Source organism: Stenella coeruleoalba (genome assembly GCF_951394435.1).
Source record: "Stenella coeruleoalba genome assembly, chromosome: X".
Classification (NCBI taxonomy): domain Eukaryota; kingdom Metazoa; phylum Chordata; class Mammalia; order Artiodactyla; family Delphinidae; genus Stenella; species Stenella coeruleoalba.
The window spans coordinates 87,719,623-87,732,813 of NC_137152.1; the positions used below are offsets into that span (position 1 = coordinate 87,719,623).

A 13,191-nucleotide genomic window follows, 5' to 3' on the forward strand; every position below is an offset into this window, starting at 1 on the left:
GAAAACTTGCAAGACCAGCACAAAGCATGCCCATATACTCTTTATCCAGATTCACCTATTGTTAATGTTTTATCCCATTTCCTTTATCATTTGCTAACATTCTCTGTTTCTGTCCATTTTTTCTGAACCATTTGAGAGTAACTGGCATACATCATGGCCTTTCACCCCTAAATCCTTCAGTGTGTGTTTCCTAAGAATAAAGAAATTCTCTTATGTATCCACGGTACAGTTATCAACTTTAAGAGGTATGACGTTGATGCAGTACTTTTAACTAATCCACCATTCATATTCCAATCTTGACGGTTGACCCAATAATATACTTTATGACATATTAAGGACCCAATGTTGTCCTATATAGTCTAGGATCAGGCATTGGACTTAATTGTCATATTTCTAGCATCCTTTAATCTGGAACATTTTCTCAGCCTTTCTTTGTCTTTAATGACATTGATATATATATATAGTGTGTGTGTGTGTGTGTGTGTGGTATGCGGGCCTCTCACTGCCGCGGCCTCTCCCGTTGCGCAGTACAGGCTCCGGACGCGCAGGCTCAGCGACCATGGCTCACGGGCCCAGCCGCTCCGTGGCATGTGGGATCCTCCCGGACCGGGGCACGAACCCGTGTCCCCTGCATCGGCAGGCAGACTCTCAACTACTGCGCCACCAGGGAAGCCCATACATTGATATTTTTTAAAGTGCCCTTTTAATTTGTTTATTATGCTGTTCCTTATTTTGAGTTTGTCTGATGTTTCCTCACGATTATATTCAGATTACACATTTATGGCTGGAAGGCTACATAAGAGACGTGTTCTCCTTGGGACATCACAACTGGAGACACACGATGTGTACTTGCCCTTCATTGGTGATGCTCATTTTGATCACTTGATCAAAGGTGTTGCCTGATTTCTTCTTTGCATAGTTACTGTTTTTCCTTTTGCAACTAATAAGCAATCTGTGCCATGATACTTTAAGACCATGAAAATATCCCGCTTCCTCATCAAACCCATCCCACCCCATCCCTGTTTTAGCATCAATCAATAATTCTCACCTGATCCAATCTTTACTCTGATGATGGCAAAATAATGATTTTCCAACTGAGCATCCACTTCCACATTTACAGGTTGCCACTCTGCATTCTACTGTAAGCAAGAGACTCATCCTTCATTTGTTTATTTATTTTTTTTACTTCTCAGTATGGACTTATGAATTCTCTTTTTTCGATGGTTTATAATTCTTTACTGCCCTTATTTATTTTGGTGCTCAGATTGCCCAAATTTAGCCAGTGGGAGCCTTTTAAGCTGACTCCTGGGTCCTTATAGTCTTCCATCATTTTCTCCAGTGCTTCCTTACTTTTCAGCATAACAAAAGGTTGTACGCTCATTTTGACCATATCCTGCCCCAGCCCTGAAGTCAGCCATTTTTCCAAGGAACGCTGGTCCCTTTTAGTAGGAGAATGTTATTATAGACCAAAACCTGGGTACTAGAAGTACGCACATACACCCATGTACATATACATATTCACACATAATATATGTACACACATACTTAACATATGTGCAATATGTATGCACATACACATACAAATACATATTTTAGAAATCATGAGTTTATACCAATATCTCCAATTCCAGTCCATCCCCACAGGTTCTTTCTTACCTTCCCCCATTTCATATTTGTGTGTTCCTACTTCCACAATGAGAAGCCTGGTCCCAGCAACATCGACACGGATACTCATTTGCTCAATAACACATCTGAAATAGTTTCAGAATGGCGTTGCCCATCCCGCTGCAAACACAAACAATAGTGAGGATTTGCTTACAGTTCTCCTCTTGCCCTTTGCTGTGATTGTTTACATTTGAAATGCAGGTGGCTTCATTTTTTTCAGTTTGCCTTCAGTTTTAGACCCCACTCTTCCCATTCATATTGACAGCATTTAAATTTTTTGAACTTGTAAAACAACCATGTTTCCAAAAGGGAAAACTATACAAAAAAGGTGTACTCAGAGAAGTGTCATTCTCTCCTGTATCCTTTTCATTTTCTTCCCCCACCTCCATCCCCTGTAGGCAACCAGCTTCATTATTTTCTGGTTTTTCCTTCTTGTTGCTATTATTGTTTTGTAAATCTAAGCAAATATATGTATGTTTTCTTATTTGCCTTTCTTTCTCGCAAAAAAAAAGGTAGCATACTACATAAACTCTTTTGCAATTTTCTTTTTTAAATTAACAGTATATCTTGGAAATCACTCCGTTATCAGTTCATAGAGATCTTCCACCTTCTTTTTTATAGCTGCATAGTACTTCATTATGAAGTTAGTTTTGGTTTTGTATTGTTAGCAGTATATCTGGAAGATCATATATTTCCCTCTTAGTAGTCAAATTTAATGTGCAGTTTATGATTCATACTGTGCATTGATACATAGGCAGCCAAGCCCTCAAACATTTTTCCTTGCCCTTATCCTTGTGTCTTTTCATGCGAATCACTGAACATCGCCACCGATTATTCTTCTTTCTATAGCATATCTGTTTGCACCCCATTATGCTTCTTTTTTCTAGTTTTAATTTAGACTTCTTCTACTGCTCCCCAAATTAATTATAAAACCCTTCTGATCATATCTCTTTCAAATCACTTACTATTATTTCCAGTTTTTAACCTCACTAAATCCTTTGCTAGAGCTGCATAGAAATGACTAAATTCACCACTCATTTTCCCTGCCCTTTCTTTTCTATCCTCTGGTAGAATTATGGTTAAAAAGTGGTAACCTGACTGAAAAGCAGATAACAGAAGAGATAAGCCTAAATTCACAGGCTAGAATGTTGATCCCTCTTTTACTAAAAGTTAGCCAAATACATGTTTTTAATTATGTACATTTTCTCTGTTTAAGTCAATGTTTATGGTCTAAAGAGTTTCAAAAGCAGAAACCTAGATCTCTGATCCCTTTCCCTACTTGGGAGGGAAGGAGATTCCAGACAACAATGTGTTCCTGGACCACCCAACCTCAAATGAGTATTGGAATCAGAACCAGGAAGGGGTAAAACTGGGTAGTGTCAAGTGAGGAGATGATATTCTGCTTTGACTGTTATATCATCTCCTTGGCTTCCCTATGACACCTTGGAGTCCACCAAGATTGGAAGTAAGGGTGAGGATGGTGTGGGAGAGTTGAATCATAAGCCCTGAAAGCTTCGCTACCTTGCAGAGACTAAGGAACATTACTGTTTGCTCCATGAATTGCGATGTAGTGGAGAGAACCCTGGACTAGGATTAAAGAGACCAGAGTTCTACTCTCAGCACCATCCCCAGCTATCTGTGGCCTTGGGCAAGTCACTTTTCTTCTCTCTGTCTTAGTTTCCTGTTTGTAAAATGAGGGAAATATAGTGCCTAGTTGTCATTTTGGCTCTGAGATTCCATGTTACTGTGCTCTGCTCCACCCATTCGAGGTCAGACTCAGATCTCAGAGGATTGGACCTTTGGGGCAAAGACCTAGAGACTCCATAAAAGAGATGATTCTGTGATTTTGTATAGACGTTTTCCTGTATTATTTGGCAGCAAATTGGAGTAACCTAACTTTCACTAGTGGTTACATTCAGTTACCAGAAGCAAGGAGCCTGGCGTAAGCTTAGCTCCGTGGGAGAAAAGAAGCAGAGGAGGTTCATCTCACTATGTCTTCCACGATTCAAAAGAAAACAAAATGAAATTCACTTTTGGGGGGGCTTATGATGAATTTTCGGTGTGCTTCTCATCATCCTACCTCTATGACCTTAACATCCTTCCTTTCCCCACGTTACAGGCCTGTATAATTCCGTGGATAGCTGGATGATTGTGCCCAACATCAAACAGAACCATTACACAGTTCACGGACTTCAGAGTGGGACACGCTACATCTTCATTGTTAAAGCCATAAACCAAGCAGGCAGCCGGAACAGTGAGCCTACCCGACTCAAAACAAACAGTACGTTGTGGTGATTCCAAAAGGAGAGAGCAGTTTTGCCCTCAGTGCCAGCAAGTACACTTAGCCTGACACTGGCACCCACAGCAGTGTAAGAGGGCAGTAGAGGAGCTGTACTTTTGGAGTCTGTGCTTTGGGCAGGGGGGTTGTTTGTGTCCTTGGGAGGTATGTGGACACAGAGATACACATAAAACAGCTGGTGGCTTGGGAGGATGTTAGTGAAGAGTTTTTCTCTGCACTCTGCCTCCATGCTTTGGGGACAATTGAGTAAAAGAGTACTGTTTGTGATAATCTGGTAAAATCCTCCTGCTGAGAAGCCATACCTGCTAGGAATGCTTTTGACTAAAAGTGACAGAAAAATCCAACTAATTTAGCTTAACAAATAGTATTTTTTAGCAGCTTAAACAAAGTGTTTTTCTCTCTCTTTCGCATAGCAAGAAGCTCGAAGTTTAGGCGGTTCAGGGATGGTGCAGCAGTTCTGTGATGTCGTAAGAGACCCAGGCACCTTCTCCTTTTGTGTGTTGGCTTCTTGCCACATGGTCACAACATGACCACTGCAACCTCTAGACGTCATATTTCCTTTCAAGATAGAAAGAAGGGGGAAAGTGTTGGTACACGTGATGGCTGTCCCTTTCATCAAGAAAGCAGACACTTTCCTAGAAGTTTCCTCCATCCTCTCTGACTTCTGCTTCCATCTTCTTAGTCAACCCTAGCAGCGAGGGAGGCTAGGAGCTTGAGTGTTTAGCTTTTCTGACCTCTATAGTAAAAGTGGGTAAGAGAGAAAAAGTAGGGGGTGGGTGTTACGTTCGCCAACTGTCTGCCAGACGCGTTGGTATTGCCATACCCAGCTGTTGGCTTCTAGTAACTAACTGGTCCTGTCTAGGACTGTAAGGAATAATTTGTTGTGAATGATCCTGCACAACAAATATTTTTTCTAATTATTGCTGATGCAAAAGTCACTCTAACAAAGTTACCTAATTATATGTTATTTACATCCCAGTAGTTAGAGGGCAAACAATTTGTCCCATAGTTGAGTTATTCTCAGGTTTATTTGTTCTGCCACCAAGCAGCAGTTATCTCGTCTATTCCCTCACTTTGTCTCACCTCAAATACTCCTTCCCCTAAAATCTGCTCAAAGCCCAAACCACCCACTGAAATAAAGCAAAGTGCAAAACTTATTTGAGGACATGAGACCCTGAGAGCACCCCCCCTTTTTTTTTTTTTTTTTTTGCGGTACGCGGGCCTCTCACTGTTGTGGCCTCTCCCGTTGCGGAGCACAGGCTCCGGACACGTAGGCTCAGCGGCCATGGCTCACGGGCCCAGCCGCTCCGCGGCATGTGGGATCTTCCTGGACCGGGGCACGAACCCGTGTCCCCTGCGTCGGCAGGCAGACTCTCAACCACTGCGCCACCAGGGAAGCCCAAGAGCCCCCTTTTAACTTGATAGTCTGTGAAGGGGGCACAGCTTATTTTTATCTTATTGAAAACAGTGGCTTCTGGCCTGTTTCCTTAATATAATCCAAACACCAGTCAACTTTCACTGACTCAAGAATGATTATCTTGTCGAGGCTCCTCTGATAGTGATGGTCCTGGAGGACAAAGATAGAATTCTTAAATACTTCCTCATGCATTTTCTTTTTTCTACTTTTTTCAGGCCAACCCTTTAAACTGGATCCCAAAATGACTCACAAGAAGTTGAAGATCTCCAATGATGGACTGCAGATGGAGAAGGATGAAAGCTCTCTGAAGAAGAGCCATACCCCAGAGAGGTTTAGTGGCACAGGATGCTATGGGGCAGCAGGAAATATATTCATTGACAGTGGCTGCCACTACTGGGAGGTGGTCATGGGTTCCTCAACATGGTAAGTGGATCCCACTTTTCTTTTCTCCTCTCTCCCCTGTTGTTAGGTCCCTGGGAGATTCAGTTCTATAGCACAAACGTAATACCAGTAAGTCAAGGTTAAAAGGCATGTGATGGAAACCACTGCTAGAAAAATTTGCCAGTTTTTAAAAAATAAAATTAGGGAAAATATACTGAGCTAGGAGTTGAAAATTACAGCACTCTAATTGCTAACTATTTTTAAGGCTCTAGTGATGGGCTTCCCTGGTGGCGCAGTGGTTGAGAGTCTGCCTGCCGATGCAGGGGACACGGGTTTATGCCCCGGTCCGGGAAGATCCCACATGCTGCGGAGCGGCTGGGCCCGTGAGCCATGGCCGCTGAGCCTGCGCGTCCGGAGCCTGTGCTCCGCGACGGGAGAGGCCACAACAGTGAGAGGCCCGCGTACCGCAAAAAAACAAAAAAAACAAAAAAAACTCTAGTGCTGTCAGTATTATGGATCTAAATGTAAACTATTTAAAGAAGAAACATGTATTCTATTTCTTAGATATTCTGTACGGTGTCTAGCATAACTCAGATCATTAATAAATGTTTATTTCTCTCTCCTTTCTACTGTCTCACAGGTATGCAATTGGCATTGCCTACAAATCAGCTCCCAAGAATGAATGGATTGGCAAGAACGCCTCGTCATGGGTCTTCTCTCGATGCAATAGTAACTTTGTAGTCAGACATAACAACAAGGAAATGCTGGTGGATGTGCCACCACAGTTGAAGCGTCTGGGTGTCCTTCTGGATTATGACAACAACATGCTGTCTTTCTATGACCCAGCTAACTCTCTCCATCTTCATACTTTTGATGTGACCTTCATTCTTCCAGTTTGTCCAACATTCACAATCTGGAACAAATCCCTGATGATCCTGTCTGGCTTGCCTGCCCCAGATTTTATTGATTACCCCGAGCGGCAGGAATGCAACTGCAGGCCTCAAGAATCCCCTTATGTTTCTGGGATGAAAGCTTGCCATTAAGTTTCAAGAGAGCGTATAATTCACTGGCTCTCCAGTTCAGCAGTTCTTCCCCTCCTAAACCTCAGTTAGTGTCCAATATACAAGATACAAAAATAAAGTTCATTTGAAGCATCCAAAATAACTAGATATTATAGATTTAATTTTTGTGCATTAAAGCTTGTATTTGAATTAATGTATTGAGTTTCTCAGAACAAATTATCTGAGTAGTCTGGGTTCAAGCCATTGGAGAAGAAATTTGAAGAATGCTTCTCTTGTCATTGGAGAATTAAAAATTCCCAGTGATTTAGGAGTATAAATGATATTGGAAGGAATTAGGGTCATTCTAGGTAAATAATGTAGAAAGATGCTCTGCACAAGGGGCTAGCCAGCTGGAGAGCAGGGGTGTGTCAGCCTTGCTAGTACTGGCCAATTAGGCCAAGTAGAATTTTGAAGTGTCAAATGATCCCATATTATATGTAGCTTTTTATGAGAAAACCTACAATCAATGATTTATTATGAAGAAAACATGTCTGTGTATATATAATATATATATAAAATGAATAAATAATATATATTATATATTCATTTTATAATTATATATACATAATAAACTTTTTAATTCAGTCATTTGCGTGAGAAATATACTGGAAGGGAAAATAAATTATACCATCCATTTTTGTCCCCTAAAGGGAACATCAAAATCAGTCAACATTTCTCCCCCCCTTCATTCATCCCTCCCTTCCTCCCTCCTGTCACACACACACATGCACATGCAATAATGACATAGATGGTGGGAAGAGCTCTAGGTTGGATCAGGAGAGATAGGGAGACAAGACTGCACAAGAGATGCTATTGCTGGATAGGAAATTGATCCAGGTAGATCTGTTATATGTAGCACAGTTTCATCGATGCTACCTAATGGAGGAGGTTTGTCCGAATTCTTGAAAATTCTGTCACAGAATATTTCAAAGAAGTACAGTTTTCTTACTCTCAAGTACATACAGTTACTAGAATTAGGCTTAAAAAAAGACTTGCATAATGGAGGTTCTTTAGGAACCTTCTTTATTTACTTACTCAGTAAGAATGGAGTGTTGTAGATGCAACAACTATTTGCATATAAATGTACTTATATTTTCAGATAAAACACTTCTGAAGTGCTTAAGAATGCCTGAGAATAGTTTGTTTTCTTAAACAGGTTAAATAATCATTCTTCCCGCAATCTTATTTACACTATTCATTTGCTTAGCCAACCCTTCATGGCAAATGCAGATGTAAGCTTCAACCCAGTCCTTAATCACTATCGTGGAAGGGAATCAAGCTTTATGGTCTGTGCTTCTGTCATTTCCGCTGCTGGGATTGGGAGTGTCAGCACCAGAGCTTTCTCCTTTCAGGAGCTGAGCCGGCTTTAAGGAGTCTACTAATTGGGAGTTGTGAAAATATTGTTGAACAACGTGTTAGTTGTAACAAGTCCCCAGATCGGAGCCTTGAAACAATGCCAAAACTTCTCCCCCTCTTCCTTTCCACAGCCTTTGGTGGACGTTCATTCATTAATTCATTCAACCAACTATTAGATGCCAGGTACCACGCTGAAGCTGACCTATTGGTAATCCACAGCCCCTGCTGTCAAATGGCTTATTATTCTGTAGGAGAGACAAAGTATCTATACAGATCCCCTAAGGAACAGTTTCGTATTGTTTGTACACCTAACATGGAAAGCAAGACTGATGCAGCTACAGATGGCAGGCTCAAACTTACCTATCTAGTGGCAAAGTAAGGTTTTTTGGTTTTAAAAACCCTACGTACTTACTGCTAATCAGGAAATGAGCAACCTCGGTAAGATTCAGCAGTGCTGGGAAATAGCTTGCAGTGATGGAAAGCTCATCATAGCCTTCAGACTAAAATAATCTATTTCCTCTGCCATTTACTAGCTGTGTGACCCAGGGAAAGTACTTCACTTCTCTGAGCCGCTGTTTCCTCTTCTGTACAATAATACCTACCTCACAAGGCTGTTGCAAAGATGAAAAAAAGATAGCACATTGAAACTGCTTAGCACACACCCGGCATTTAGTTAAGTATGGCATTAGTATGGCATACTTAACTATTAAGCATGGCATTTAGTTAAGTATGCAACAAATATTAATCTCCTCCGCTCAGCGCCAGGCCCAGTACAGTGTAGCAGTGCTTTAAAATGGATGTCTTTCATTTCTAAGTTACTCTAAGTCTCTCCTCTAGAGCCTATCTCCAAATTCTTAAACAAAACAGATGATTTTAACCCCTTCATAAAATCTTTCACTGGCTCCCATAGCATTCAGTAGAAAGTCCCAGTTACTCACCCACTTTGGCTTTTCAAGTCCCTATTTGCTTTCCCGGCTTCATCTTTTGCCACCTTCCCCCTCACACTGATTACTCTAGCCAAACTTAACGATTTTCACAAGTTGTTCTCTGGGCCTGGAATAGAGACATTAGTAACAATTTTGATGCCCTGAGTAAACAGTAGGAATTGTTCTTAAATTAAGGGAATAGTGTGAAAATGCTGTAAGTGCAGAACACTCCACCTTCACCCCAGTCCGATTTTCTTTACCTTGGCCTTGGGACTCCCATGCCATTCATTTTTGTGCCTTTTAGATTTTACTGACCTGAGACAAAGCTTCAGTTTCTCCACCCTACTTTTGACTCTAGCCTGGACTTGCTTTCCCCACCTCTACCCCACTAGACTAGATTAACTCCTGAACCCCTAGGCTGGATTATGTTCTCCAGCTCCCATGGCACCCTGAGCACTACCCCCTCTCAGCAATAATCACATTGTATAGCAGTGTTTTTCAAAGTGTGGTCCTCAGACCACCTGTTAGAATCATTTTTGGTGTTTGTTAAAACAATTGATTCCTAGACCTCACCCTCGATCTTAATTAAAACGTCTGGGCACATAAGTGGAATTTTACATTTTTAACAAGCTCCCCCAGGTAATTCTGATGCACACAAAGGTTTAACATATAAGAATCGTCTTCCCCACTAGACTGTGAATACCTTGAGGGCAAAGACTGTGTCTTTTGGTTTTGTTGTTGTATTTTCAACACCTGACACAGGGTGTGGAACAGAGAGTAGTTGCCTGGCTAATGTTAATTGCATGAATGTATGAGTGAACAAATGAATAATCAAAGTTTCCCTGTTGTACTCTGATATCCATATTGGTGTTTGTTGTTTTCTGGGCAGAAATGCTTGGCCTCTTCTCCATTTGGGCTGTATTGATATTATTTTGCAAATGTCCTAGGACTCATACATATAAATGAGTATTGTCTTCCTCAAAAGCTCTTTTGGAAGTTGACTTGGGGAATTGTCTGGAGCATGTGGCACCATTCTTTTCCATAACCTTTCAGTCTTTTCAAACTTTGAATGTGGATTTCAGTTTTGGTCATAGCCCAAAATCACTCAGAGCTAAGTCTACTGAATAAAGTAGGAAAATAAACTGGGTTTGGGGTAAGCAATGAAGTTTCTGAGCCAAATAATTAAAAGTGCTTTCCAAGAAAAAACATGGTGGCAAAGTATTCAGTGGGGGTGTGGTGAGTCCCAGATACTTCAGTAAACTTAAGACTTTCATAGAATACTGTCAATGCCAGGTACCTTAAGAGAAGTCATTGACTACCTCTAGCTAAACCCAGTTGGACAAAGGGAATAGGACCTGTATTTAACATCTTCAAGGAAGGAGACTCCATAAGTTTTCACTGTTGCTCTCCTCAGTCTGTTCTCGTACAATCCTTTCTGCCAGCACATTATTCTTTCTGTCTGCAATTTATGCTTATTTTCACTTTTTATATCGTCTTATTGAAGAAAGCACAAAAATAATCAACAATAAAGTTAAACATGTTTTGAGAATATGAAAGAAATTTTAATGCCACATTGGAGTTCTGGCTACTTGTAAGTAAGAGTGACTGCATCTGTATGTATTTTTATCATACAATTCCATTGTGTAAACTTTGGATGCAGTGAATTTCAAATTGCAGCAAAATCACTTCTATGTTCTTTTCGGCTAAAATACGCTAGGTGAATTTTCTAAGCTTCCATGGTTTACATATTTATATATGACTACCTGGTTGGAGCAATCCACAGATGGACTTTTTGATAAGTGCAAATATTTGATACCCTTTCTTCTACAGAATGGAGAATGTGAGGCTGACAGATGAGAACTACTTCCACACTTATTTTAATTCCTGAAGCCAACTGCAGCCTCAGAGCCATTGGGCTGTACTTTGTGTATTACAGGTTGGCCAGGTTGACCGCCATTAGGTCAGGTGAAACTGCCTTTTACAGTCTGGTCTGCCAGCTTCAGACATATGCTATGTTGTTGTTCTCAGCTAGAATATTTATTAGACTATTATTGGACTATTTTTTATCAAATATTTTATCCCAGGCTTGTTTGTACTGGGAGCTCTGGACCAATAGTGTCTCTCCTAGTGACAGAAATCTGAGCATCTGTGGATTACACAGCCTCATCCCTCTAAAAAAAATATCCCAGCCCATTCAAAATGCTATATTATGAATTAAATAAATATATATGTATTCATGAGTTCTTGATTGTCTCTCACTGGAGTTTGAATTGGGGGAAGATTAAAAGGAAAAAGGTCATGGGTTACTGGAATTGTCTAAATGACTTAGGGGAAATTAATTATGTAGTGGGTAGAGATTTGGGCAGGGAGGATCCGGAGCATCTGGAAATCGAGATCCAATCATGAAGACTTTGGTTTCAGGAGGAAGATACAGTCAGGAAGACTAAAGAATGAAAGTATAAGGCCCAAGGAAACACGGCACATTCAGTTTCAGTGATTGGGCCAGAAGGTGGGAATTAAGGAAGAACAAAGAAAATCCCAGTGCTGGAACCTAGTGGTTAAAGTCAGGATAGGGCCAGATGTAAGCTGACTTGCTGTTAAACATCTGGCCTGTAGGAGGAGCCTGGGAGGGTTAGGAGATCCACCCCCACCCCCCCCCCACCCCCGAGCTGGGCTTGGACATACTTTAATCAGAGTTACTAAAGGGGGCATGCAATGTGAAGCGAAGCAGACCAGTCAAGGGTGGCAGCTAGCAAAGCGACTAGGAACTATAGCCCAAAGGCAAGAGGGTTAAAATATAAAAGACAAAAATTTGGAATTTCAGGGGTTAGTGGGCCATCTGGAGAACAGCAGCCCATGCAGAAGCTGAATATGGGGCTATTACCCACAGCTAAGAGTTTATACATTTTGGGGGATGTGATGTTTGGAAAGGCTGGCTCCATCTTAATGTGCCAGGCCAGAGCAGACATGGAGCTCTTTATATTCCCCTTCCTAGAAATAGCGTTGGTCCTAGAGTCTCAGTGAAGCTGAGCCTGTAGGTAGGGGTGAGGTGGTGTGTTACAAAGATGAGGAGTAATGGAGGCCAGATAGGTTGTTACATGGATACTGGAAATGTATATAGCATGATAGCTAATGAGAATGACTCTCCCTCACTGTGAATTTCTAGGGGTCAGGGTTAGGACCAAGGTGATCTTCCTATAACTGTCGGGCATAACATGCAAGTTACAGTTGTGATAGGTCTGGCCTGGTCATTCACGTGGCGTTTATTTATGTTCCAAGGACTCTACTCATATCTGCGGGGGCATATTAAAAAGTATTCCTGACTTTATAATCTGGTGGGGTATGCAACTCAATAATTCTACCCCAATAATTTTCAATCTCTGAATTAGAGTTACTAGTAGTAGCTGAAAAACAAAGCTGTTATTGGAGACGCAGGGGTGAGAGTGGAAGCTCTTACCAGCCTTGTACATAGGAGATACTTGGTAAGTGCTGGTTGAATAGAATAAGAACCTGATAAGCAGAATGACAAATGGGCCACCTCATATATTGTGAGGTTTGTCTTAGGTGAACTCCACACCACCACTCATATAATTCCTCTCAGGCATGTATCTCTGGTCCAGCATTCCCACAACTCCCTCTTGGTTAACAGGCTATTGTTCTTTATGGCCAGTCTCTTTCAAAGGGAACAATTAGAAGAATTAATATATTAGCCATCAGTAATGTGTAAATGGAAGGGCATGGGCAAAATTCACATCTCGGGCTTCCATGGTGGTGCAGTGGTTAAGAATCCACCTGCCAATGCAGGGGACACGGGTTCGATCACTGGTCTGGGAAGATCCCACGTGCCGTGGAGCAACTAAGCCCGTGCGCCACAACTACCAAGCCTGCACTCTAGAGCCCGTGCTCCACAACAAGAGAAGCCACCGCAATGAGAAGCCCACGCGCAGCAACGAAGACCCAACACAGCCAAAAAAAAAAAAAATTCACATCTCTATCAACTCCTCACTCTACCTCTTCCTTCCTTCTCAGAAAACAAGAAAATGTTAACAAGGACCTTCCAGAGGCAATGCTTTTGTTGTCTAACCT

At 41.5% G+C, this 13,191-nt stretch overlaps 1 protein-coding gene across 4 annotated transcripts in view; it reads left to right on the forward strand.

Annotated features, from left to right (window-relative positions):
• MID2 (midline 2) overlaps positions 1 to 11,289 on the forward strand; it is a 109,093-nt gene extending 97,804 nt beyond the window's left edge. For all 4 annotated transcript variants that reach the window (XM_079910654.1, XM_079910655.1, XM_079910656.1 and 1 more), the window contains exons 8-10: positions 3,785 to 3,946; positions 5,597 to 5,804; positions 6,403 to 11,289. In XM_079910654.1, coding sequence (XP_079766780.1) covers positions 3,785 to 3,946; positions 5,597 to 5,804; positions 6,403 to 6,805 — 773 coding nt within the window. In that variant the 3' untranslated portion in view covers positions 6,806 to 11,289. The remainder of the gene's footprint in view (positions 1 to 3,784; positions 3,947 to 5,596; positions 5,805 to 6,402) is intronic.
• The last annotated feature ends 1,902 nt before the right edge of the window (positions 11,290 to 13,191 follow it).